The sequence below is a fragment of the Mus musculus genome, chromosome 4, assembly GCF_000001635.26.
Source record: "Mus musculus strain C57BL/6J chromosome 4, GRCm38.p6 C57BL/6J".
NCBI classification, from domain to species: Eukaryota; Metazoa; Chordata; class Mammalia; order Rodentia; family Muridae; genus Mus; species Mus musculus.
Genome location: NC_000070.6, coordinates 135,728,125 through 135,755,512, shown reverse-complemented (window position 1 = coordinate 135,755,512; position 27,388 = coordinate 135,728,125). Strand labels below are relative to the sequence as shown.

The 27,388-nt window shown below is 49.9% G+C and overlaps 1 protein-coding gene across 1 annotated transcript; it reads right to left on the bottom strand.

Moving 5' to 3' along the window:
- Window positions 130–27,354, bottom strand: Il22ra1 (interleukin 22 receptor, alpha 1). The gene is made up of 7 exons (NM_178257.2): window positions 27,251–27,354; window positions 22,403–22,535; window positions 21,233–21,411; window positions 17,998–18,173; window positions 10,689–10,827; window positions 7,301–7,422; window positions 130–5,101 (listed from the first exon to the last, which is right to left on the bottom strand). The coding sequence occupies exons 1-7, from the start codon at window positions 27,291–27,293 to the stop codon at window positions 4,148–4,150; spliced, it is 1,746 nt and encodes a 581-aa protein (NP_839988.1). The 5' UTR covers window positions 27,294–27,354; the 3' UTR covers window positions 130–4,147.
- Between the last annotated feature and the right edge of the window lie 34 nt (window positions 27,355–27,388).

Genomic DNA, 27,388 nt, shown 5'->3' with positions numbered 1-27,388 from the left:
GGTATATTTATAAAGGATAACATTTGTTACCCTTCTGAAGGCACAAAAGTCCAAGGTCAAGTCTCACTTTCCATATGTCTTAATCAGGGTTACGATTGCTATGATGAAACACCATGACCAAAGCAACTTGGAGAGGAAAGGGTTTATTCAGTTTACACTTCCACATCATGGTCCATCATGGAAAGAAACCAGGACAGGAACTCAAACAGGGCATGAATCAGGAGGCACGAGCTGATGCAGAGGCCATGGAGGAGTGCTGCTTACTGGCTTGCTTCTCATGGTTTGCCCAGCCTGCTTTTTTATATAACCCAAGACCACTAGCTTAGGATGGCCCCACCCACAGTGGGCTGGGTCCTCCCCTATCAACCACTAATTAAGAAAATGCCCTATAGCTTTGCCTACAGTCTGATTTTACAGAGGCATCTCCTCAGTTGAGGCTCCCTCCTCTCAGATGACTTTAGTTTGTGTCAAGTTGACATACAACTAACCAGCACACCATATCTCAGATAGTTCTGGTTGTGTTTTTGTGTGACAGAAGAGCCAAAGAGGTTAGGACACACCCACCAACCCCTCATCATGATCTAATTAGGCAGTAAAGACCCCAGCCCTTGACCCAGGCATGTTAGCGGTTAAGTTTCAGCATCTGAGGGCTCCAGAGACGGTCCAGTGGGTAAACTGCTTGTAGAGCAATCTTGAGGACCTGAGCCGGGCATGTGGCTGTGATTCCAGCACTGGGAGGCAGACACAGGATGATTCTGGGATCTTGATGGTCAGCCAGTTTAGCCAATCAGAGAGCTCCACATTCAATGAGAGACTCTCAGAAAGTAAGGTAGGGTGTGATTGAAGAACACTGATGTTGACTTCTGGCGTTCTCACAGTTGCATGTGCATATACACACACAAATACACACACACACACACACACACACACACACACGAATGTGAGCACACATTGGTGTACTTTTTGTGCTACTTTATTGAGTCCTTATATCTACCACCCTTATTCCTCCTTACTCCCTTCCAACCCCCCAGTAGGTAGAAGAGAAAGAAGGTGAAAGGGGACCTTGACCTTTTTCGACTACTTCCTGCTGATTTAAGGTGTCGAGTTCCTTGGGGTAAGTTCAGTCTTTGTCATTGTAAGGATATCTACAATTTCTTCTTTTCACTTTGCTCCCAACCACTTGACAAACCACCACAACAGGAGCCAGCAGCAGTGGGGAGCAACAGCCTCCTCAGAGTGAGCTCAGCCCCGCTCAGGGCTCTGCCATTTATACCCCCTTGAAAAGTTTCCAGAATTCCAAACATTACACACTTATAGTAACTAGCTGCTGCTGGCAAAAGCACACCCTTGCTAGAGCATGAGGCAAATCATAGTCACCTGCTGCGAAGCAGTCTCTTATCCCACGCCTAGGATTAAAGCAAAACCGCATTCACATAACATAACTGGGTTTCTAAAAAAAACCAGATTCTCATCACATACAGACGTGAGCGCTCGCGCGCGCACACACACACACACACACACACACACACGTGCGTGTGTGTGTGTGTGTGTGTGTGTGTGTGTGTGTGCGCGCATACCATGGCCACCTCTCCCCATGACCATCCCAGCTGCTATCCTGTTTTATCCAGCCACAAGCCTCGTCCTGTGGTCCACTCTATATGCTACACACCACATCATTCAGTCAGACTGGTTTTTGGTACCTAAGTATTTGTGTTCAAGTAACCTTTACTGCACTTGCTACAGTTGCCGTTCCGTTATGCGTCTGTTTGTCCCTTCCTGCCTGGTTTATAGATTAAGCTTTATCACAGAGCAGAGCATCTGCAGGCTCAGTGGCATCTGTGGCTTGAAGCATCATCTGGATGCAAAACTGTCATCTTCACACTTGGAAAACCAGACAACTGCATCACCAAAACAAAACAAACCCAAACCCCAAACTCTGCCGTTTTAGGTGAGTCTACTATTTGTTGGGCTGCAGTCACAGCTCTCCTTGTCTGTGCAGGGCTTGTGAGTTCTGGCTGGACAGGGGTCCAGGGACTTGGAACGTTCCCTGGAGGATAAAGTTGGGGGGATGCTAAGGTCACTATTCTTTTACCCCTGGCTCTGGCCTTCCTTGTTAGACAGGAGACTTGGAGACTCCTGGGTGGGACAGAGCACAGCAGGCAGGGCTGGAGACTTTTCAGGCTACTGGGTCAGAGTGTCAGGCTCTCAGAAAAGCCAAGCTTACCATCCATCCCTGGTGGGACTTTGACAGATTGTCTTGTAGCAGGGAGGATCCAGCCCAGCTATGGGCCTGGGATGCCAGGGAGGTGTGTGGTGATCTCTCTGAGAGAGGCTCTCAGAAGGAGGCTGCAGGGCTCCTCCTCAGACACTCCAGCTTCTCCCTCATTGTTACCATGGTTGCCACACTTATAGCCCTGGGAGCTGACAGCCAGTTTATGGCCTTCTATAAAAGCGCTCTGTAACCCTGGTTGTACTGACCAGGCAAGAAAAGACCAGCCATTCGATTGTAAAGGAAGTAAAGACAGTTAACCTTTGGCCTGAGATATGGAGTCAATGACCTTAGAGGGAGGTTAAATATTAATGACATGTAGATAAGAGACCCACCTGTCACCGTGTGTCATCAAGGGGATCCGGTGGGGAAAAGAAGGGGAAACACAGGTGAGCACGGCAGAAGGACACAGTGTACCTCTGGAGGGCCGCGATGACGCAAATGGAGTCTGGTGTTGTGTCTCAGAAATCTGGGGCAAGAAGGTGTTACGGAGGGCACCTATCTCTCAGGAACTCCACTGGGGCCCCCTTACTTTGTGTCCTGCCAAACTCAGCCCCCAAGAATTCAAACAGGGCGGAGAGCATCCGCCCTTGGCACAAGGGCCCTGTGTTTGAGTTGTAGACTCCACAGCAGAGCCCTGCATTGGCCCGGGCCTTGGCTTCCTCCTGGTGAGGCCCATCTGAGAGTGATATGACAGACACAGCTTCCTGACAGCAGAGAGTAAAGGCTTCTTCTTGCTGTGTGCAGGCAGGGGCCAGAGGGCCAGGGTGGTGGAATGCTGATGATGTATCTCCAGGTGGGGCAGACAGCAGAGGCCTGGGGCTCCCTCCATGCAGAGAAAGCCCGGTGAGATGGCCTCTGCCCAAACAGCTTCTACCTGCAACCTCAAAGAGAAGGCTCTGTGCCATTCGTTGTTTCTCTGGGCCTGTTTCCAGAAGGCTCTGTAGAGACTGTTCATGTCTGCCCTAGATATTCCAGTTCTTGCCTGCAACAGTCTCTAATCCATGAGAAAACACCCATGAGCCATTTGAGAACAGAAGGAGGCATTCCTCGTGTTTCCAGATTAAAAAAAAAAATCCCAGCAGGAGACAGCAGCCAAGAGCCTGCCCTGTGCTGGGTGCTACAAAGCAATTCCCAGACATTAATGCCATCCTTGGCACCACCCCAGAAGGTAAGTGTGATGACGCCCATTTCATTGATGGAGAAGCTGAGGTCTGAGCTCACTCACTTCACTTGCTTGAAGTCCTGTAGATGGTAGAGAGGCTGGAATGTGACCCCAGACAAGCCGAGATTCAAAAGCCTTTGGCTTCCAAGGCGCCATGCTCCTTTCAAATGCTTTTCTCTGGACGCCTGACTGCAGAAAACCTTTATGCAACACCCCTCACCTCCTGATGGATTAAGGAGTCACTCCTGGGTGAAGCCTCTCACAGTAGAGCAAAGAAAGGTTCCCTGACTGGGAGTGAGCCTCCACTGCACTCTGCTCTCAAGTCTTGCTGCTGTGTGGCCTCTGGCCTTGGCTGAAGTGCCTGTTACACTTGGTCCCCAGCTTCCAGTCCAAGAACCTTCAGAGATGGTGAATGCCTCACTCTTGGTTGAGGGAGCTGGGTGGCTCTCCAGATTTCCCTGCATTACCCCACTCTGTGTGACCTGCCTGCTGGGCCCTGTGCCACAGGCTATTCGCACACGCCGCCTGCCTGTAGCTTCTCCACTAGAGTCTTCACCGTACATTTGTGTTCCCACATGGGGCCCAAATCTTCCTCTCATTCTCTCGAGGGCACCCACCCGGGGCTGGGCCCTAGAACCTGTGACTTAGTGGGTGTGGGTGTGTTAGCTGGGTGGGGCAGAAGGAAACTTAGGCCTGCTTGCTCCGATCTCCCTTCAGGATTCCCACTGCACAGTCAGGGCCAAGCCTTTGAAAAGAGAGTCCAGTTCTGTGGACTGCTCCAGCTCAGAGGCTGCAGCACTGGGGCACATGGCCTCAGTCTCAACCGCGGGACCCTCATCCTTTGGACACACAAGGGAGTCCAGCAGGCCCCAGGGACTTGGTCCCTCGTCTGAGGGGGAACATGAGACAGAATGGACGTGCAAAGGGAGGGAGACAGGGTGGCCCTCGATCTGCACAGAGGACAGGAGAGACAGCGCCCCCTTCAGGTACCGTGGTGTCTCTGGTTCCTCACTGCGCAGTGTGTGAAGGTCAGGTCCTCTGTCTGTGCAAAATCCCAGAGGTGAGGGGAGTGATTTTGGTCTCTGTGTCTCCCCTTCACCTAAGGAGGTGACTTTCTGTAGAGAAAGGTCCCCTGGGAGACAGCTTCTAACAAGTGTGTCTTCCTGGAGCTGACCTTTTGTCTTGAGGTATTTGGGAGTGGAGAGGATGCCTGGGGTAGAGTCTTTGCCAGAGTCTTCCACACACACAGCATAAGAAGCAGGGCAGCTGTCCAGAATGTCCTGCGGGTCATAGGTGGCAGGCCTGGTCTTCATCCCCTGTTGTGGTGAGTAGAACAGAGCTTTGGCATCCGAGGCTACCTGAGGCGCATAGGAAGGGGGCTGGACCTCAGGGACAGCCTTCGGAGCGTAGGATGGTGGGGACAGTGTCTGCTGAGCTGGCACGTTGGTAGGTTGCAGGATGGAGACATCTGACTGCCCTACGTAGGTGAGGTCAGACAGGCTCTGCCGCCACACAGCTCCAGGAGGCTCCCTGGGCCCAGACACCACCACTTGGGAGTACTGGATGGGCTGAGGCAGACTGCTGGGGCCACTGAGGTCCAAGACAGGGATCAGTACGTGTTCTTGGATGAAGCGTAGGGGTTGAAAGGTCAGGACACGTTGGACGTTCTGTGGGGAGACAAGAATCCACACTTTAGGACATGTTCTGTGTTCTTTCTTTCTTGTTTGAAATGTGCTCTGGTGCTTGGTGTGTGTGCCATGCGTGCGAGCACATGTGTGTGGAAGCCAGAGACCCAATATCTTTGGCCGTTTTCCATTTTATATGACAAGGTGGGGTATTGGTCACGAGCCCGGAGCTCACCGGTTTAGTTGGTGTAACCAGCCACCTTGACCTGAGAATCCCCCATCTCTGCCTTTATGGCATTGGGACAATGCATTGGTGTGCCACCCCATCCTGCTGGCTTTTATATGGGTTCGGGGATCCTAACTCTGTTCCTGAGGCTTGCTTAGCAAGTGCTTTACCCACTAAGCTGTTTCTCCAGTCCTGCGGTGGCTTTTCATTTGTTTGTTTGTTTGTTTGTTTGTTTGTTTTTTATATGGACAGGCAAGGCCTTCTGAGAAGGTTGTTAAGGCATTGGGGGCTCCATTCATGAAGTGCATAACCTACCCTCCCCTGCCCACAGACTCCCCTCCAAATAAACCCAGCCTCTGAGGCACCTGAGGCAGAAGGATCTTGGGTCAGGGTCACATGGGCTACATAGTGAGACCATGTTTTATAAACCACATCAAACAAGTAAATGGATGTTGAGACATCTGAGGCCCAGGTTACATCTGACAGAGTGACTTAGGGTCCACTTGTTCCAGGCGATTGACAGGCGGAGAGTAGAGAGAGGGCCGTCTCAAGCTTGTGGCTGTACTGCTCTGAGGTTGGAAAGGATAGGGAAATAGGGAAGGCCAGAAGAGATTGAGAGACCATGGTAGCCAGGACCGCGGCACTATGGGAAATGCCCTCTGAGCCGTTCAGATGGAGAGAGTTGTCTCGAGAGCCATGCTGCTCAGCCTGAGGTTCTGAAGGGGACCTTGCTGCTGGGGCAGAGGTGGGGCCCACAGTCAGCTGGGGTCGCTGATGAGACATGTTGACTCCCTAAGGGCTTAGCACTAAAACTAGGAGTCAGGATCTGAACATTGAAGATTTCACATTACTGTCTGAAGCCTGGATTCTCACACAAACAAACAAACAGACAGACAGACAGACAAACAAACAAACAAACTGGCAATGGGTGACCATGCAGAGCAGACCTGTGCTGCCCACATCGGGGTGTTTTGTTTTGTTTTAATTTTTGTTGTTGTTTTGAGCCAGGGTCTCACTGTGTAGCCCTGGCTGTCCTGGAACTTTTTAACTAGACCTGGCTGGTCTTAAACTCAGAGATCCTCCTGCCTCTGTGTCTTGAGTTCAAAGGTGTGCCCCACCATGCCTGGCTATTATTTGTTTGGTTTGGTGTGTGTGCATGTGTGTGTGTGTCTCTGGGTGTGTGCATATGCATGTGTGTGTGTGTGTGTGTGTGTGTGTGCATGTGCGTGAGTAGTCCAGGCGAGCTCTGAACTGGATATATAACCAAGGATGACCTTGAGTTCCTGGCCTTCCCACCTACACCTTCTTTGACTTCTGGGATCACAGTACTGGCATCACAGCGCTGGGGGTCAAACCCAGGGCCTTCTGCATGCTCGGGAAGCACTCTACCCACTGAGCTGCACTGCCAGCCCTTGTTATAGTTTGTGAGACAGGCTCTCACAATATAGCCTCCACCTTCTAAGTCCTGGAATAACCACCACTACACCCGTGTTTTTTGGTTTTCTCCTCCTTGTCCTCCTTCCCCTCCTCTCCCTCCTCCCCCTAACTCCCCTCCTCCTCCTTCTTGTTTTTTTTTTTTTTTTTTTTTTTTGGTGGTGGGGGTGGGGAGCTTTGTGAGACAAAATCTCCCTGTGTGTCTCAGGCTTGCCTGGACCTTGGGATTCTTCCGTATCAGCTTCTCTAGTCCTGGGATTACACAGCTGTGCTCACTCACTGACTGCTGGCTCTCCATACACATAGTGAGGTGCTCTGCAGCCTCGTGGAGCCCCATGCTCAGCCCTCAAGACCTGCATCCCCACCTGGCTCCGATGCTCTCAAGCCACAGGGCATCCCTGCTCAGTCCCACTGCCCCGCCACATGCCTTCCTTACACACCCTGGCATCCGCCAGACCACCTTGGTCAGCCCCGTCTGCTTTGTGGCCCATCTTTGCACTGCTCAGGGACTCCCCTGTCTTCTGGGACTTGGAGGGTCTCTCTCCAAGAGGCCCCCCTCTAGCCCCAGGTGGGTGACTCACCAGGGAGTTAGGAGGTACAGGTGGCTTGGTGATGTATTTGTAGCCCAGATAACAGAGCAAGCCGACGAGGAAACCCATGGAAAAGAGCACGGCGCCCGAGAAGGAGTAGGCCCACGTCCGATCTGCAAAAGAGGACAGGAGAAGGCTGTGTGAGGCTAGGAGGCCTCTGGGCCCTGTCCCGAGCAAAATTGATGTGACCGTCATGGGTCAGGGTGAGTTCTTCACCATCTTCAAACACAAAATGCATTGTTAGGGATATAGCTCAGTTGGCGGTTTGCTTGTGTAGCATTCACAAAGGCCTGGACCTGATAAGGCACCATGCAAACAGGGTGCAGGCATGTAATCTCAGCACCAGAGAGGTAGAGACAGGAGGATCAGAAGCTCAAGACAACCCTCGGGTATGAGGTGAGGTCAAGGCTATTCCTGACTGCCTTAAAAACAAAACTGAGCTAGAGTGAAGGCCTCTTGTGGGACCTCAGAGTGGCTCCAGCTCTCATAGCCTTGGGCCTCAGCTGGAGATGCATGTCCCAGCCCACACGGCCAGCTCCTTCAGACTCCATATCTGGATACTCTCCAGTCATCCATGGGGCTCAGAACCTGCCCATTAGCCAGTGTCTGCCTTCAGCAGGAGGCAATCCCAGTCAGGAAACAGGTTCTGCCATAGACATGGGGTCTTCCAAGTTCCTGCTATTCAGAGTATGGTCTAGAAGGCTCTATAACAGTGGCTTTCAAGTTGTGGGTGGTGACCCCTTTAGAGGTCCAATGATGACCTAAGGGGTCACCTAAGATCACTTTATGATCATAACAGTAGCAAAATTATAGTTACAAAGTATCAATGAGATAATTTTTATGGCTGTGGGTCATTACAGCATGAGGACCTGTTTTAAAGGACCATAGTGTTAGGAAAGTTGAGAGTCACTGTCCTGATGGCTCTGTCACTTGCCGTTGCTAGGGGCTTTTCCATCATGTGTGTCAGAGGAAGAGCTTCAGGAAGGAGGGTGGTGAGCAGGCTGGGTCCCCTGCAGCTAGGGTCTGAGGAGCATCCTGCTCCTCCAACAGGGGTTAGAGGGTAGACTGAGGAGGACCGGTGTCCTCTGTCTGTGTAAGGTAAGGAGCTCGGCGTTGGAGGAAGGGGCCTAGAGAGGTACCAGCCTCTGAAAAGCGCGGAAGGCTGAATGGTGCTGACACTCTGACTCTGTGGTGGAGGACTGGCGCTTCTGACTCTGTGTCTCCCCGTTGTCTCGGGACAGGCACAGAGGGCTCTTGTCACGACCTGTCCTGCCGTCAGTCTGAATGGCACTTGGAAGGGCTTGGGAGGGAGAGGCTAGTGGAGCTCTAGTGACCAGATGTTTACATTATCTGGGGTCCTGCCCTCTCCCATGTTGCCTCCTTCTTTTCATGACCCCCCCCCCCCCGTAACTCCAGCTGGCCTCAGTGAGGGAGTCACTGAGATCTCAGAACCGTGATCTTTAGCTTCCTCCAGTCCAGGTCCTTGGGGGTGGGGGATCTGGGTCAGACTGAAGTCATGGGCTGGCCCCTGTCACTGGCACCCCTGTCAGTCACTGGCACCCTTGTCATTGCTACAGCAAGAAAAATCATGCCATTTCAGTCAGGGTGGGAAATAATGACAACTTGAAGCTGAGGAACAGCGACATCCACTCTGAGCATCCCCCTGCTGTGCAGCCCTCTCTGGTCCAGCATCTGTACTGATTGCCTGTGGTTGGTTATTGAGTTTTTCCTGCATGCTGAGGCTCGCCCGGCGAATCACAGAACACACAAAGGGACTGGGATGTTCTTCTCTTCCCAGCAACAAGGCTGACTCCCAGAGAGGTTCAGTGACTTGCCAAAGGTCACACAGCTCCTCAGTGGATGAGTGCCACCCCAGAGCATATCCCCACAGACATTGTACAATCATGCCTCTGTTTCCTCAGTTGTTAAAAAAAAAAAAAGATGAGGTGAAACAACTCTGAAACCCTTTCCTCCACCAAGATGCTGGGATGATATTCTGTAACTCCCAGGCATCCTTGAGAAATTAAAGCAAAGGGTTCTGGGATCTGGGCAGAGGCAAAGCCTAGACTAAGACTGAGGTCAGTCCTTAGGAGGCTGAGACAGGAGGATCAGAAGCTGGAGGCTAGCCTGGGCTACAAAGGGAAAGCCTGTCTTAAAACAACAACGACAAAAAAAATCTAAACCCAAACAAAACCTGTGTGACAGTTCAGGCCAGCTCTCGTGGGTCAAGGTCCCAGTCCCTTTGTGTGGAGGGTGGGTGAGGAGTGGCCTGTCTGCCATCCAGAAACAGGGTGGGGTCCGGCTGCCTGGGGACAGGTGACACATATCTAACGAGGTCAGGGTGAAGGTCAAAGATCGCATTAGAAGCGCCCCAGCTTGGCACCCACAGAGTGCTTTCTGTTCCCATCCCCCTGCCTGCCAGGTTCTATTCTGGTGCTTGGGTCCCTCACGAGGGCAGGGCATGTCTCGTGCTTTCGGCCAAGGTTGGCTCTCCTCCTGCCAGAGAGTGCCCTGGGATTCAGGCAGAGTAGCCAGTGTCTTGTGGGCTCGCATGGGCTGAGTTTCTGGATAAAGCTGAGGACAGGGACCGCTTTCCACCCAGGACCATGCACTGCTGTGCAGGTCTCAAACTGAGTTCCAAGGTAGACTGTGATTGGTGGAAGTCACCTGAACACGATGGGTTGGGTGCCCCCTCCCCTATCCTCATAGACATCCCTGCCCCCTGACATCACCGTCCTACCCTAACTGACAGCTTGAAGGGTCACAAGTCTTCACTTGCTTGGGAACATAAGCCTAACCAAAGAACAGACGCTCCTCTGAGAGAGGGGGCTTTTGTGAGTTTTTGCTTTCCATTGTTGGGAATGGAACCCCAAACCTTGCTTGTGCTCTGTCACAGAGCCATACCCCCAGTCTGTTGAATGGAGGTGATTGAAGTGCCCGCCTGCCAGACTGTGCGGGAGTCGTGGCTCCTAGTGTGCTCTCTGGTCAGCCTGGCAGAAACACGAGCCTTCATCATCACCAGTATGGTTCCTTGGCTTTGAAGACAATGAGGATCATTTTATCCTCTCTATCCTCACCCCCATACCTCCACCCACCACTGTATGCTCCTTGAGTTGGTAATATATATGTTTGCTTTGCCAGAGTTTACACAAAGAGGAGAAAAATCCAGGCGTTGGCTGAGAGAGGTGATTAAACATTCTCTAAGTGAGCTCATCAGACGGCTCAGCTATGGATAAACAAACATCAATCTTAATATGATACCACCAATCTCCAAGGGTTCTCAGAGCACCGCTAAGCATCCCCCTGGTTACAGGGAGGGAGGAGTGGGGTTAAGCTGTGCACGCAGGAATCCTCCTTGCATGGCCTCAGTTGAACTCACCGGGCAGCGTCTTCACTCGGCACACGTAGGGGGCACTTTCCTTGGACAATATCGGAGTCAAAATTGTGATGGAGCCGAGGAACTCTGTGTCGGGAGTCAGGCCAAGGAACTCGTATTCTCTCTGTTTGCCTTCAAGGTGCTGAAATGTACAGAGAACCCAGGATGATTGCGCAGACACAGACACACAGATGCACGCACACACACACACACATACACACTCAGACAAAAACAGACACACAGACACACTCAGACAAAAAAGCACACACACAGACACGCACATAGACACACAGACACACATACACACACTCAGACAGACAAAAACAGACACATAGACACACACACATTCAGACAGTCAAAATCAGACACACAGACCCACTCAGACAGACAAAATCAGACACATAGACAGATACACAGACTCATACACAGACATGCACGCACACATACACACACCGTGCATATACACACACCGTGCATATGCACACACACACACACACACACACACACACACACACTTCTGCTCTCTGGTCTTCTTTTATCCTCAGTTCAATAAGCCATCAAGCTCTTCAAAGCCTCTCATAGAACCTGGCCTGTCACATTGCGACTGCCTGTGGACACCAGCTGCTGTATGGACATCCCATCGTGATTGCCACCATCGTCCCCACCCACCTCTCCCCTGCCTCCTCCATCATTAACCCTGCCCCCACTCTTACGTTCCTTTACCCTCTGCCTGATCTGACCTGCTCTCTCTAGCCTGGGCTCTCTCTAGCCTGGGCTCTGCTGTGGCCCCTTGCTGGTCACTCATCTCTGGCTTGGTCCCTGTCCACTGGCACATTCATCTTGGCATGAGCTTTGTAAAAGCTTCTAGATTTACAGGGCTCTCCTTCGGAGCCTCGGTTGCTAGGCACATATTCACAGGGCAACATCAAACCCCCATCCATAGCTGCTGCCTGGCTCAAGGCTCCAGGAAGGCTGAACTCTTCACCCATCTTCCTCTCTCTGGTCGCTAAACGATCTCGTTTGAACTTGTGGCCTCTGGCTACTGATGGATGACCCTGAAGGGTTTCTGATGAACGAGACAATCCCCTTTTGGGTGGTACCAGGCAGGCTCCTCCACATGGCATGTTCCCAAACCCAACCCCATGCCTGCTTCCTGTTCTCAGATTCTCTCCACAGCATCCAGTTTCCCTCATCTTGGAGGTCGAAGCTCAAAGCAGTCCTTGCTCTGCCCCCACTCACCCTCTGTGCTAACAGCTTCTCTTAAAGGAGCAGGGCTCTATTCTTGCTTTAAACTCTGTGTTTCGGCTGTGCTTTCTCTTCTCAGGATGCAAGGGGCCAAGGTTTAAGGAGGGAGGTTGGTACATGCACACCTGGATGCAGGTGTCTTTGAAAGCCGGGCTCCATTGGAGCTGTTCTTACCAGCAGTTGTGAGCCACCTGACTTGGGTGCTCAGAACTGAACTCAGGACCACTGGAAGAGCAGTCCATACTCTTAACCACTGAGCCATCTCTCCAGTCCTGCTGCTCCTCTCTCTGCTTTCTGTTTTCCGTGTATGAAAAGCCTTCTCTGCCATACTTTCCTGCCACCATGAATTCTGCCCAAGTGCCAGCTCCACAGACCGAGTCCTCTGGAACTATGAGTGCAATGGCAAAACTCTCCCGTTTAAGTTATCCTGTCAGGATGTTGGTCATAGTTATGAAAAGGCAATTAATAAAACGACCAAAATGGGGGAGGGGGAACTGTCTAAAGGTGTTGGAGAATAAGCAACAACAGAGGGAATTCTGGGAGATAAGGGAGGAATAACTGCTCGGAAAACTTTTAAATGTCTTTTATCCTGAAGGCAGATTCCAGCCCACACTTTATGGGGTGGCTGAAGCCTAAAGGCCATGCCATCTTACTGGTTTGGAATAATCAGAGGACAGAGTTTGGGGTGACCACAGTATCTGGAAAATGAGGGGCCAACCTTAGACAGGAATGCCCTGTGGAGGAGGCCCAGGTTCTCTGTGTGAACTCAGCTCTATCCCTTAATGCCTTCAGATGCATACTGCATGCACGAGGCAGCCTCGAAGCCTAAATAAAATTAAAGGGCCAAATGGGGATGTCAGAGCCTGCCGTTCAGCCATGTTCTGAAGCACCACAGAGCGTTAGGCGTGGCCGCAGTTAGGAGGTGGAGATAGTGCATTGCTGCCAGTTCGAGGCCAACCTTAGCTACATAACGAGTTTCAGGCTAGCCTGGGTTGCAACAGAAGACTTTGTTACTTACAAACAAACAAACAAACAAACAAACAAACAAACAACATAACCAAATCCAAAAGAGCAAAAGACTAATACACATCCTTTGGAGCTTATAACATAATCCAGTCACTTCATCATGACATTCATAATATTCAGGACACAATGCAAAATGTGCAAGGAAAGCAAGATATGTGATCCCTCACAAGACCAGAGGGCTGGGCTCAACGTGTAATAATTTTAAAATCAACTGTAAAACTGTATTCAGAGAAGTAAAAGAAAATATGCTGACAATGAGTAAATGAGGGCAGGCAAGATGGCTCAGCGGGAAAAGTGCTTGCTGCTAAGCTTGGGGATCTAAGTTCAATTCCCAGGAATCCACATGGAGGGAGGGGAGAACAAACTCCTGCCCATTGTCCTCTGACCGCTATACTTGTACCTTGGCACCCGCGCACATTTTGCACATACACATGTAGAAAAAACACAAATAGAGCCGGGCGGTGGTGGCGAACGCCTTTAATCCCAGCACTCGGGAGGCAGAGGCAGGTGGATTTCTGAGTTCAAGGCCAGCCTGGTCTACAAAGTGAGTTCCAGGACAGCCAGGGCTACACAGAGAAACCCTGTCTCGGAAAACAAAACAAAACAAAACAAAACCCACAAATAGACAAAATGCACAGAATAATTAAGAAACCTCAATAGTGTATGATAAGCATAGATACTGGAAATGTCTGAGCTGAACAACACAATATCTGATTTTTTAAAAATGCAGAGCAGCCTTGGCAGTTTGGGAAGGAGAGAAGACAGGAGACATGGCGGCAAATCGCCAGGATGAGGCGAGGTAAGCAGGAGAATGGTGGCGCACTCTGTGATGTGCCAAGAATCTCCGAATTCTGCATCTTACACGGGTGAACTTAGTGGTAGTGGTGTATGCCTTTGTTCTCCCTCTCAGGAGACAGAGGCAGGCAAATCTCTGAGGCCAGCCTGGTCTACACAGCGAGTTCCAGGACAGTCAGGGCTTCACAGGGAAACCCTGTCTCAAAAAAAAAAAAAAAAAGACAAAAAGACAAGACAAACAAACAGGTGACTTCAGGTCTGGGCATGTGGCCCGGGGGTGGGGTGCTCGCCAAGCAGTAGCAAGGCTTTGAAAGTTTGATTCCACATATTACAAAAATGGAAAGAAAAGAGTGAATTCTTATGGCGTATGAGTTGCCTCAATGAAAAAGGCCTGCCAGGTGGCTCAGTGGGTAGAGGTGCTTGCCTCCAAGGCTGACGACCTGAGTTCAAAGCCCGTCATGAGAGTCAACTCCTGCAAGATGTCCTCTAACCCTTGCACACACGCTGTCACCCATGAATGCCCATTCGCTGTCACACACAGGATAAATCTTAAAAGAGAACCTCTGTCAGAATATTGTCTGCAGAGATGCATGTTAGATATCAAGACATAGGTTAAGGATGAATGGCTATGAAAAGGGCACCAGGGCTGGATAGATAGCTCAGACATTAAAGATCTAAGGTTTACAACCAAAACTCCAAGAGTTCCATTCTGAGGACCCGCATAAGAGCCCATGTCTCCAGCTGCCCTTGTGGGGCCTGGCGAGATAGCTCAGCACTTAAAAGCACTCATTAATCTTACAGAGGATTCAGGTTCAGTTTTTAGTACCCAGGTGGTGGCATCAGCGGGATCTGATGTCGTCTTCTGACCTCTAGGGGCACCAAGCATGCATGTGGTACACAGGCATACATGTACACATGAAATAAAACAAATCTTTAGATATATGTATATTATATATACACATGTACACATATACACATACACATATATGTACATATACATATATACATACACAAACACACACATATAATACTACAAGGAGACTGGAGTGGCAATATTCATATCAGATTAACTGAACTCCAACAAGAGACAAAAAGGGGGATTTCATCATGATCAGAGGCCAACTTATAAGAAGATATGATAATAATGAAAGCAAATGTTTAATAAGGGTTTTAAATGCATAAGAGAAAATGACACAGAACTAAGGGGGAAATATAGAGGCTAATTAAAGGTCACAGTCTACCATCGACTGCATGGCCTTCTGGGGCTCAGTATGTAATGGGGGACTCCCTTTGTTAACAGAGTTTCTCCTTCTCTGACCTTGACTGGGGTACTCTAAGCCTTGACACTTGCCTCTCCTCTCTACCTGAGGAGTGCCACGTAGCCTCAGTTGGTTTATAGGATCAATTTCTTGTCTCCTGACAAGACCTATTCAGCCAGCACCTGAGATCCCTGAAATGCTTGCCCATGGTAAGGAAGTAGGCCAGGCACCCTAAGACCCCAGCCAAAGACACCCTGAATGTCCCTACCCTCAGTCCCCCCAAACTTTATAAGACTTCAGTCACCCTAAGTAAAGTTGATCTGCCTAGTGACAAGCAGCCCCGGTGTGGGCATTCACAGTATGCACTCATAGGGTTTCCGAGTGCCCTGTCCAGTATCTCTGCTTCCACTGCCCTGGACTGTATTAGCTTGGGTGGGGGCGGGGCGGGGGTGGGGTGCATGAGAGCAAAGAGACCCATAGGGAAAAATAAACTCACATGCATAGCTAAAGAGTTCAGAATTCTCATCAGCTGAAAGAAAAGCACACACGCGCCCGCGCGCGCGCGCGCGCACACACACACACACACACACACACACACACAGGCATATCAGGACACATGCAGATGGGAGGAGCCCCATTAGCCTCCAGTATCTAGTTGGTGTTTGTAGAACATACTAACCGCACCTATACCTTAATCCTCCAAACACACTTGCTTTGTTTAGAAGCCAAGCAGATGGCAGGCCATAAAGTAAGCCTTCATGAGTTTAATAGGACTAATTCAGATAGAGCAGGCTCACGAGCCACAGGCTAAATTTAATTAAAAATCAAGACTCATAAAACCTTTAGTCCAACCCCAAATATTTATCTGAAGGAGTTTATTTTATTTTATTTTTTATGGTGAGGGCGATTCCTGTTGTTATCTCTAGCTGCTCCCGTGACAACTGAATAGATTAGAATTCCTCTACCACCTGAATCCCAGGCCTCCACTACATAGTCCCAACAGCGTCCTCAAACTTGTGTCCCATTATCCCTCCACACCTGAGGTTCGCAGCCTTCAAGGTTGAGGGAGGAGTCCCCTGTGGGCTGGCCACTAAAATCCAGGTCTCAGACAGGCAGCTACAAACATACGAGTGGGGTGGGAGGGGCCGATGGTCGCCAATCTCATCAGCTTGATTGACTTGAGAGCCACGTAGGAGACTCATGAGGCTGTCCCTGGGTGTGTCTGTGAGGGTGGGTCTCAGAGAAAGTGGATTGTCAAGGTTCTGACCTAATAAATTAATCAGTCCCTTGATGGATTTGTAGTCTGACGGCCTCACTAGGAAGCAGTGAGGGGTGGGAAGTGTATCCCACCTCTTCTGGAGGTAGTATGTCACGGGAAGTGTATCCTTAAAACCTGAATCTTGTCCTGGCCTCTTCCTGTGTCTCCTATCTGTGTTTCCTGCTTCAATGATCTGCCCTGTTCTGCCTCATCCCTCCCACCTTGCCAGCCGACGCCTCCAAGACTCCAAGCTGAAAGAAATCTTTCGTCCCTTAAGTTATTTCTGCCAGGTGTTTGGCCATGGTGATAAGAAAACTAGTGTTGAGCAGCTAGGAGCTGGGTTTTGAGCAAGTACCCTGGGAGGTTCTGACGCCACCGGTCCAAGGCACAGGCAGGACAACTGCCTCTTGTGGCTTCACACTCCGGCTCCAGGGGCCAGCTTTGTGCTTTGGAAGAACACTGTCCAGACTCCTGCTTCTTTCTCTGATCACAGTGCAACATTGGAGGCCCACTGCGGTGAGAGCTTTGATCTCATCTCAGGGGTTATCGCTGGAACACAGTTCAGCAAGTGGCTTAACCTCTCTGAGCTCTGTATTCTCACCTTGGAGACGAGACTGAGATGCTAGTGCCCACTCACAGAACTGTGACGGAGATAAGCAACATCCTTGTTATGCCTCAGAAAGTCGCTTGGACACCCCAGAGTTTACCACAAGTCTCCTGGGCTGAGCAGTCCTGCAGTCTCAGACTGGTCTGATTCTTAGCCCCTCCCCCACCCTCTAGGTCATAAACTCTTTGAGGGATTTTTTTCTGAACTACAGAGGAGGAAATAAGCATTCAGCCAACTGAGTCACAGATTAATGGTACCTGCTGGGGACTGTACAAGATGGAATCATTTGCATATCTTTTGACAGCTGTGTCTGCCTGTAGGACCTGCCTTAAACTGTACCCTCACGCGGTTTTCCCCCCAAACACTTCCAGGAGTAGAGGCTGATGTTAAATCTGCTGCCTGAGAATGGTCCTGACTTCCTGACCCTCCAGCTTCCGTCTCTGAGCTTGGGTTATAGGCACACATCACCACATTTGGTTCCTGTGGTTTTGGGAATCAAATCCAGGGCTTGGCACATGCGAGGCAGGGACTCTACTAACAGAGCTATGACCACAGCCCCGAGACACCAACATTTTCTAAAAAGAATGACTGGGGATATCAATAGAAATCTATTGCTCTCTAGGATGTTAAAGAATACTAGGTAAGAACTAATAAAGCTTTCTGAACCAGTGGCACGTACCTATAATACTAGTGCCGGGACAGGAGGATTGCTATGAGTTTGTAATGAGTTCCAGACCAGCTTGAGACAGTGATAATCTGCCTCAAACAAACAAAACCACCAACCAAGGTAACAACCAAACGAAAGAAATCCTGTCCAATAAATAAGACAAATTTGCATGGCACAAAACTGATGCCTTGCCTCTGCAGGGTTTGTCAGAGCCTTGAGCAGGCGGCTTTGTATGTGAACCTAGAGAGGGAGGTCTTGGCTCATCACACACACACACACACACACACACACACACACACACACACACACACACACACGGGCATCCTAGGAGCCCTGCAAGGATATTTTCTGGGAAGTGCCATTTTATACAATGTATTGCTTTTGCTGAAAGCAGCCCAATAGGCTTGGGAGGGAATGGGATTCCCAGGGAGGGATGGGGCTTGACCTATATTTACCATCTGGTAGGTGTGGTTGACGTGGAGCTCTAAGCGGTAGAACAGGTCATGGAAAATCTCCTCCAGGGTTAGCTGGTGGCCATCTTCCGAGAGGACCGGTGTGAGTGTGGGGTGGACCAGCATCTGAATGGACCTCACTTTGGGGATACAGGTCACATCAGGCGGTTTGATGGTAGCTAGAAAGGGGAGAGAGAAAAATCCCAGAATGCTTTGCAGAGCAAAAACTAATTCAACATGTGAAAAGAGACCTTTGGGTGGCAGGTGTCCAAGAACAAGGCTAGCCCAGGGGTGACAGAGGGTGAATGGGAGGCACCCAGGCGGGAAAGACACCAGCCCTGACAGGCGACACCCTTAGTTTTGCCTCATGCTTCCTATTCCTGATGTCCCTGGTGTGAGTGTGCTGGAACACCTGTCCCTTTCGTCTGCTGCAATGACAGCTTTGGGGTTGTCAATGAGTAATGAGTCCTGAGAGAGTCTAAATTATCCCAGGCCCAGTGCTATGGCTTCTGCTTGCAAGACTATGCTCTTTCAAGATGGAATTTTCCAAATGATCCTCACTGTTTTACAGTACCTTAAAAGTGGTGTGTGTGTGTGTGTGTGTGTGTGTGTGTGTGTGTAGGCTGGAGGAAGTTGTTGGGTTTATTCTATATGCACAGGTATTGTGCCTTCATCATGTCTGTCTGTGCACTACATGTGTGCCTGGTGCCCAAGGAAGCCAAAGAGCACTTCAGATTCCCTGGAACTGAGTTCAGATCTACCATGTGGGTACCTGGAATTGAACCCGGGTCCTCTGCAAGAGCAGCAAGTATTCTTAACCGCTAAGCTAGCTCACCAGTCAGAATGTTGAGCATCTTGAGTTAGGGCCTCTTGCTGAACTGGACACTCATTTCAGCTAGCCTGGCTTGGCCACTGGACTCCTAGGGTTTTCCTGTCTCTGCACAGCCTTCGTGAGGATACAGCCATGTCTGAGCATACAAGTATGACTCTGCCTGGACATTTTTGGTTTTTACTTTTCTACATAGGTGTTGGAGATTCATAGTTATACAGCAAGAGCTGACTGAGCCATGTCCCCACCCAGCCCCTGCATACTCTTTTGATAATATGGTGACAACTATGGCTCTTTACTCCATGACAATGTAAACATACAAAAATCTTACATCCAATTCCAAGGATTTGTGTATCTCATTTGTCCCGAATCTAATTTGTACAGGTCTAACAGTGATTTGGTGTACTCTAAGAACAATCTAGCCAAAAAATGTTTGCTCCAATAAGATTGAAAAGGGGAGACAGGGTTGGCAAGATGGCTCAGTGGGAAAGGGTGATTGCCACCAAGCTTGATGACCTGAGGTCAATCCCTGGGTGCCATGTGACAGAATGAAAGAACAAACTCCTGAAAGTTGTTCTCTGACCCAAACACACACAAACACAGAGATATACATGCTTACACACACGGATGCACAAATAAATAATAAATGTAAAAAAGGAAATCTTGAAAGAAAGAGGGGGCTGGTGAGGTGGCTCAGTGGTTAAGAAAGAAAGAAGAAAAATGAAAATCAATGTCCTCAAAAAAGGAAGGGAATTAGGATTCCATCATAGAATGAGTTGTTTCACAGCCATGGAAAATCAGGTTGTGGAAAATGTTTCGTAGTATGGCAAAGTCATGATACCATTATATGGAAGAAGGGGTTCCAAAACAAGACTGTGACACCAGCTCAGGAGGCCGAGGCTGAACTGGAGCATCAGATTGGCCTGTGTGCATGTCTGTGGGGCATTTTCTTGGTTGCTAATTGATATAGGAGGGTCCAGTCCACTATGGGCGGTTCCATTCCTAGGCAGGCAGGACTGGGCTATATAAGAAAGTTACTGCGGTTCACAAAGCCTATGACTAAGTCAGAAGATAGTTTTCTTCCATGGTTTCTGCCTTGAGCCCAGTGTTCTGCAGTGATAAATTGGGATCTGGATGTGTAAACCTTAGTTAAGCCCTTTTCTCTCCTTTGGTCAGTGTTTATCACAGCAACAGAAAGCAAACTAGGGCATTACTATTTTGAGATTAGCCTGGGCTACAAAGTGGCATCTAGGTCAGGTAGGGCTACAGACTAAGACCCTGTCTCAAAACACTGGAAACGGTGACTTCATAAGTCAGTCAACATCACCACATGCCTAGCTTGTATAGGGTTTGTCACCTGTTAGTCATTCATTCATTCATTCATTCATTAATTCATTCAGCAATCGTGCCTCTTCTGTGTACCAAGTCCTGTGCTCACATATGGCTGGGAACACAGTGGCCCCACAGGCTGTCCTGAAGCTCACGTCTTTGTTGGGGAGGTTGAGAATATAAGCAAACACGGTTTTTCTTTCTTGTGACAACATCAACAGAGCACAGGATCTCTTGGTGTCTGTGGGACTTGGTTCTGGATTACCTTGCCAAAGCATAAAACCATTGTTGTCTTAGTCCTTTGTGTAGAGCGGCCCAGTTCCGTGCTCAACCCAAACATGTCCTTTGTATACTGACAATGGATAATGCCTAATACTATGTAAGTGCTATGTAAACAGATGTGTATCACCCAGAGATATGTGGACAGATGCAATGCAAATGCAATATTTTCCCTCAAATAATTTTCATTTGCATTTGGTTGCATCAGAGGTCCACTGGGATAAAGAATATATACATAAAGGATAACTAATGAACTAGGCTGGCTTTGACTGACTGAGATCAGGTGGTCAGGGCTGGAGGCAGGAACTCTCCTTGGAATCTAAGTTGAGCTAAACCCTCAGACCTGGGAAGCAGCATAGGCGCCCAAGCAGGGACCAGCAGAGAGTGGGGCCTGCTGACTACAGAGTGTTTCTCCTGAGGACTGGACTAGGCAGGGCTGCTGGGCCATGGGGAAGAAGCGAATCTTCTCTAAGATTCACCAGCAAGGGAAGGGTTGGTGGGCTTTACATCCTGAAAAGACAGGCGGGGTACCACTACAATGGAGGAATGAAGCAGGAGTCCTGGCTTTTGGGGGGGGGGAGCATCCTCTAACTTAGGAAGTTTTGAGTAAGCATAGAGAAAAGAAATAACCCCCTGGTGTCCCCTGGCCTTGGGGACACCTTCTCAGAAAGCCACATCCCCTACTTGCCCAGGTACAGAGACCTGCTGGGTCCCCATCCACTCCAGAAGATCTGAAAACTCCCCCTTCACCCAGAATTTCATCCTCTTCCCTCATCTCATATGTGCAGGCCCCCTACTTACTGTGCTGCAGCGAGCTGAAACGATCAGTCATCTTTGTGACTGGTGGGCCTCCCGCGCTGACCGCCGTGACCTTGGCGTAGTAAAACTCAGTGTGGTTGCGGGTCTCCATAGTCAGGTTGCAGAACTTCTGGGTGATCCGCTGGCAGCCCGCCTTGGCCAGCCACTTTCTCTCTCCGTATCTGTGGGCGAAAGCAGGCAGGGTGCCCAGTGAATGAACAGTTTTGCTAGGCCTGTGGTTTATTTTTATTTTTCAAGATTTATTTATTATTATATCTAAGTATGCTGTAGCTGTCTTCAGATGCACCAGAAGAGGGCGTCAGATCTCATTACGGATGGTTGTGAGCCACCATGTGGTTGCAGGGATTTGAACTCAGGACCTTCGGAAGAGCAGTCGGTGCTCTTAACCACTGAGCCATCTCTCCAGCCCAGGCTTGTGGTTCATTAATGATGATGAGGGAGCCTGGCATTTACTCAGCATCAAGGCTGTCTGTGTGGACACAGGTCAGCTCTCATAATGGTCCTTATAGGGGTGTGTGTTGTTCTCAAGGGAGCAAGCTATGCTCAGAGAAAAAACTGTGCCCAGTGCTTTGAAGTGGGCATACAATGAGCCAGACAGAACCCTGCCAGCTTGAGCCCATGCTCTGTGGTCCTTGCTACCCAGCCCTTTAACAAGCTTTGAGAGCCCTAGTCTACAGGTGAGGAGACTGAGGCTCCGAACTAGGGGGTGACTTGCTACACTTTGAAGTGTCAGGACTAAGAAGGGACCCAGCCTTTGCAAACACACTGGAGCTGGACACAGGCAGAAGGGGTTGGGTGAAGTTTCCACGGACCTAGGCTATTCTCATGACTATCAGTTATTGATACTGTATCAGAAAGAGGATATACATGCTAGTGATGTCATCTTTCTCCATGTGAGATCCTGTGATGAGCATACCGTCATCACATGCACTGGACAGACCCGGTGAAACTGAGATGTAGAGAAGTCTTGTTGGAGCTGGCTCTCACACTCAGCCTCTATTCACTGTCCTATTAACTCTAATTGTTATCGTCCCACTATGAGGGAAATGTAGAAAGGCTTTATCTGTGTGGGGACATTTGGAGCTGGGATGTCCTAGAGGAGCTTGCTGCAGAGCAGGGTCAGGAGGGGGTCTGGAGGGATAAGGTACTTGCTTCTTATATTCCACACTGTAGACGGTGTCAGAGGTGCTAGCGGGCCCACCATCCCACGTCAAGATGTTCTCAAAGTTGCTGGACTGGAATTTCACGTGTTGAAGGAGACCGGATGTGTCCACAGTGGTGTGAGCTGCAGGAGGTGGAAGCAGAGTGAGTGGGTGGGTTTGCAGACTTGCGGACCCCCACCCCCAAACTTCAAGGGGAGAGGCACCTCATTCTCAAGCATGGGGGAGGGGCACCTCATTTTCCTCAAGCATGGGGGAGGGGCACCTCATTTTCCTCAAGCATGGTTTGCAGCCCTTAACATCAGCCACCTATGTGTTACCGTCAATGTCTTCTGAGTACCTTCCCACCCCTGCGCAGCAGTCGGTCGGTACTACCTAATTCTAGAATATTTTCATTATCCACAAAAAGACGTTGTTTACTTGCTGGTCACAGTCCATCCTCCCTCCCTTCTCCCCAACCCCACCCCAGTTCCTGGCAACCACAAATCTATACTATTTCTCTTGGGATTTTCCAATTCTGGAATGTTCATTTACTTAACATCCTGGCTCCTCCACTTCCCATGTCTGGCTTCTTCTTCTTCTTTTTTTTATAATGTTTCTCAAGATTTATTAATAATATGTATAGAGAAGAAACTCTAGGATCATTTATTTTATGTATATGAGTACACTTTAGCTGTCTTCAGACACAGCAGAAGAGGGCATCAGATTCCATTACAGATGGCTGTGAGCCACCATGTGGTTGCTGGGAATTGAACTCAGGACCTCTGGAAGAGCAGTCCGTGCTCTTAACCATTGAGCCATCTCTCCAGCCCTGTCTGGCTTCTTTTATTCAGCACCTTTTCAAGTTTCATCCACAACATGGCATCAGTAAGCACTTATTTTCTTAAGACTGGATAAGACTCCACCGTATGGGTGTGGATGTATCAGATCAGATTCATCTATCGTCAGTTCACGGACATTTGGATTTCTACTTCCCTCCCACTTTGAATAATGCTTATGTGGCCATTTGTGGAAAAAGGTTAAGTGGATAGTTAGTTCTAATTCCCTTGGGTATTCATTTGGAGTGGATACAATTGTGTATATAATTCTCTTGGGTACACATCTTGGTAGTTCTACCTTTAGCTTTGCCCCTCCCTCCCTCCCTCTTCTATCTTCTACAGTGCTGAGAATGGAACCCAGGTCTCTGACATCCATAGGTGAGCACTTCGCAGCTGAGCTCCAGCCTCAGCCCTTATTTTTTTTAACACTTGAGGCAATTACCAAGGTGTTTCCTAAAGTCGCTACAGTGTATTCATCTCTAGCCCTGCCCCCCAGTAGTAACTGGGCCGTCAGATTCCTTTACATCCTTGTGAATACTGTCTCAATTCACTTTTTAAAAATATACAGTTTATTTTTATGTTACATTCACTGGTGTTTTCCTGCATGTATGTTGGTGGGAGAGTATTAACTGGAGTTACGGACAGGTGTGAGCTGCCACAGGGATGCTGGGAATTGAACCTGGTTCCTCTAGCTAAAGCAGCCAGTGCTCTTTAGCGCTGAGCCATCTCTGCTGAGTCAACTCTTCAGTCCTCACGTTCACTTTTTAACAGTGAGGTTGGCATTCTTAGTCCTATTTCAGAGTTCTCCAAATAAAAGCTCCAAGACTGCACGTGTCCAAAGTCAATCACTTCACACAGGGGTATAGAAAGGATTATGAATTCTGGTGAATTCCTTCCACATCACTCCCTGCCTACCAGCCATGTGGCCTCCTTAGATGGCAAAGACACCTTCTACACTCAGACCTCGTAGAGGGCAGGATGCTCACATACAGACTGGATCACCATGGGGAAATTATTTAAGCAATTTGATCTCAGCTCTTCAAGTCTAGAACGGGGACAGTTTGACTCACTTAGCAACGGGCAATCATGATGACAGCAGCTGCTGACACTTCGGAAGGACCTGCCAGCTGCCAGCCACCAGTCCAGGCCACTCTACTCACGACCGCTCTCACCCTCTCTAGATGCTGACTGCCACCGCCATTCCCATTTCATGAATGGGAAAAACGGAGGCTCATCCAGGGCTGCTCAACAGTGTGACAGCTAGCATTTGACAGTGTCCCAGGGCTACATGGGCTGCATGACTGAGCAGTGAGGCAAGGCCTGTGAAGGTGTCCAGCACTTCACAGGACTCTGTCCTGAGTGTAGGAAAGTATGTGGGAAGAAGTGTGCCCCTCTACCCCTGAAGAGGGGGTATTAGTGGTCTGAGCCCCAATAGGGGACCAGTTTAAGGAAGGTGGGAAGAGAGAGAAAGACAGAAGACAGTCTGAGGAATTTACAACAGAACTAAGGTATATCTCAGAGATAGATTACAGCTTAATACACATATTGGCTTCAACCCTAGCGCCCCAAACCCCCAAGCCCAAAGCAAAACTAGAACCTGTCCATGTGTTGGCTATTGCTTCTAGCCCGGGCTATTTTGCTCAGACTACCTCAGCTTTAGACAAGGAGAGAGCTGGCCAGGCCTGTCCCCAGCGTGACCAGGGAGGGGCTTGGTGCTTCTGAAGCAATGTCCCTGTCCATGAAGAGCCCTCGGCTCACAGTGCCCTTCCCTCAGTCCAGACCTGGCCTGTGGTGAGAAAGAATGGGCAGAAACTAGCAGCAGAGCTGCCCTGGCTCTGAACGCACTCAGAACAGCCTGGTTGGCAAGGGTGGGAAAGAGACAGGTGCGGAGCTCTGTGCAGGCCTTGAGAACATATGCTTTTGATGTGTGTATGCCCGCCTCCTCCACGATTGACTACAGCCACCAGCGGCCAGACGGGCAGAGAGGAGGATGGCTATTCTTACAGTCCAAGTCTGCATGGATCTTTCAGGAGGGATCTGTGGGCTGCAGGGGTGAGGAGGGCAGAAGATGGGAACGGCCCATCCCTACAGCTGCAGGTCCCCTGGTCACACCTCCCTGAATCTGGGTCAGTCTGGGGCAGCAGCTGTGGCCATCTTTGTTCTCCAGTCCTCCCTGAAGCTCACACAGTGGGACCTCGGGGACAGGGTTCGAGTGTTCCCACTACTTTTACCCAATGTGACATCTGAGCCGAGTCGCCCTGAGATGTGAATAGCATTCTGCTTGGATCCTGGGCTGAGCAGATGCGAGGCCAGTTCTAGAGCACTCTGCTGGGGTTCATAGGCTGGGGTTAGAGAGACCAGCAGAAGGAATGTAGGCTTGAACTGTGGCCTTTGGGTGGACATGGGGGTGAGCCCCAGGCAGGAGAGAGGGGGTAGATTTGAGAGAAGGCTGGGGTTTGTCTGCAGTGAGTTTAACCTCCCCTCCTATGGTTAGACTCTGCTGCAGAGCATGCTGGTACTAGGACAGTCCTGAGTAGGATGTCTAGGCTAGGAGAAGCTGGGGGCTGAGGCTTGCATACCCCAATAAAGAATTGGGGGGGGGGACAGCAGGGGAGGGGAGGAACGGAGGAGGGTTTTCTGAAGTGGGCTAAGTGATCTTGGCAGAGCCTCTCCTAGCTTAGGGCATTAATCAGCCTTCTTCTCCCTCCTCCTCTTTTTCCCTCTTTAAATCTGTCCACTTCCCCGCCTGTGTTGTCCCTACACTTCCTGGTTGAAAGTCTACATTGTGAAACCTGGAAAAGGAGACCTGTGGTGGGGAGTCTGGCTGTCTGGCGGCTTTATAAAAGACAAGTTTCACATCTGTGTGGAAAAACAATGTATCAGCTGCCCTAGGAGCTAAGGAGAAACGCACCATCTACAGTGACCTGGAGCCAGCCAGAGAGCTGGGGCCGGAGCCTGTGTCTGTGGCTAAGGCTAGGGTTCTGCACCACAGGGCTCCTTTCTGCCCCCTTTTCCCTCCATCTTAATGGGTCAGGAGATCCATGGCTCCACCCTGGGATGTAAAAGAAGATGCTTCAGAGAATTTGGGGACTGCATCTAATCTTCGCAGTCTGCCAAGGGCTGGAAAGAAGCTTTGCCGATGCTAAGGATGCATACACACTGTTTGGGCAATAGGAGCCAGAGCAGTGCTCTTGCGATCTCTCTCTGTCTCTGTCTCTCTTGTTTTTCAAGATAGGGTTTCTCTATCCCTGTCCTGGCTACTCCCTCTGTAGACCAGGCTGACATCTACCTGCCTCTGCCTCCTGAGCGCTGGGATTAAAGACCACCTGGCTGCAAGTGTGTGTCTTTAGGGACCGTATTATGCACTACTAAGCAAGAAGGTCCATGAGATGGCTGGACCATTTCCTTCCAACATGCCTCAGCCCTGCCTCCTGAGAGAGAAGCCCTGGATTCCATTCAGGAGAACAGATCAAGCCCCTGTCTCATGTCTCACAGGTATGAACCCCAAAGTTTATTTGATGAGACCTGACAGCCATAGTCCTTAGTCGCATTTGCACGGACACTCTAGTGACTTATTGCAGCCTTCTGGCGGCTGCTGGAGAGACCTGTTTTTTACTGATCCAGCCAGAGGGGCGTGAGGAGACATGGATGGAGACAGTAGCCTGACACCAGCTTTATCTAGCCTGTTGTCCCCTCTTGAATGATAAACAGAGCATGAAGCGGCACCCCTGAGGCCAAGACTCTACCTACTCAGCACCCTGAGTTCAGACAGCTGGTCAATCAATGTCTGCATACTTGAAGGTCAACTGAGACCCTTTAGGAAGCCAGGTCTGGGGTACTCTCTTCTCTCCAGCTACCTGGACCAGGTCATCTCCATCTCCAGGAAAACTTGCCACCCAGTCCAGTGCCAGCCGGGAAGAAAATGAAACTGGCTGCTAAGAGACTCATGGGGCAGGAATAGGCAACTGTGCTCCCTAGCTGCTGGGGTAGGAGGATCTGAGGACAGGTCGAGAGGTACTTACCGGCCAGGGATCCCACCGTCAGGATGGTCAGTAGTGTCTTCATTGGGTCCCTCCAGGGCCCCTTCGGGCCTCGGCTCTGGACCCCTGCACAGAGGCTGGGGTGTGTGTGAAGTCTTGCCGCTTTGGCAGCTGGCCCCG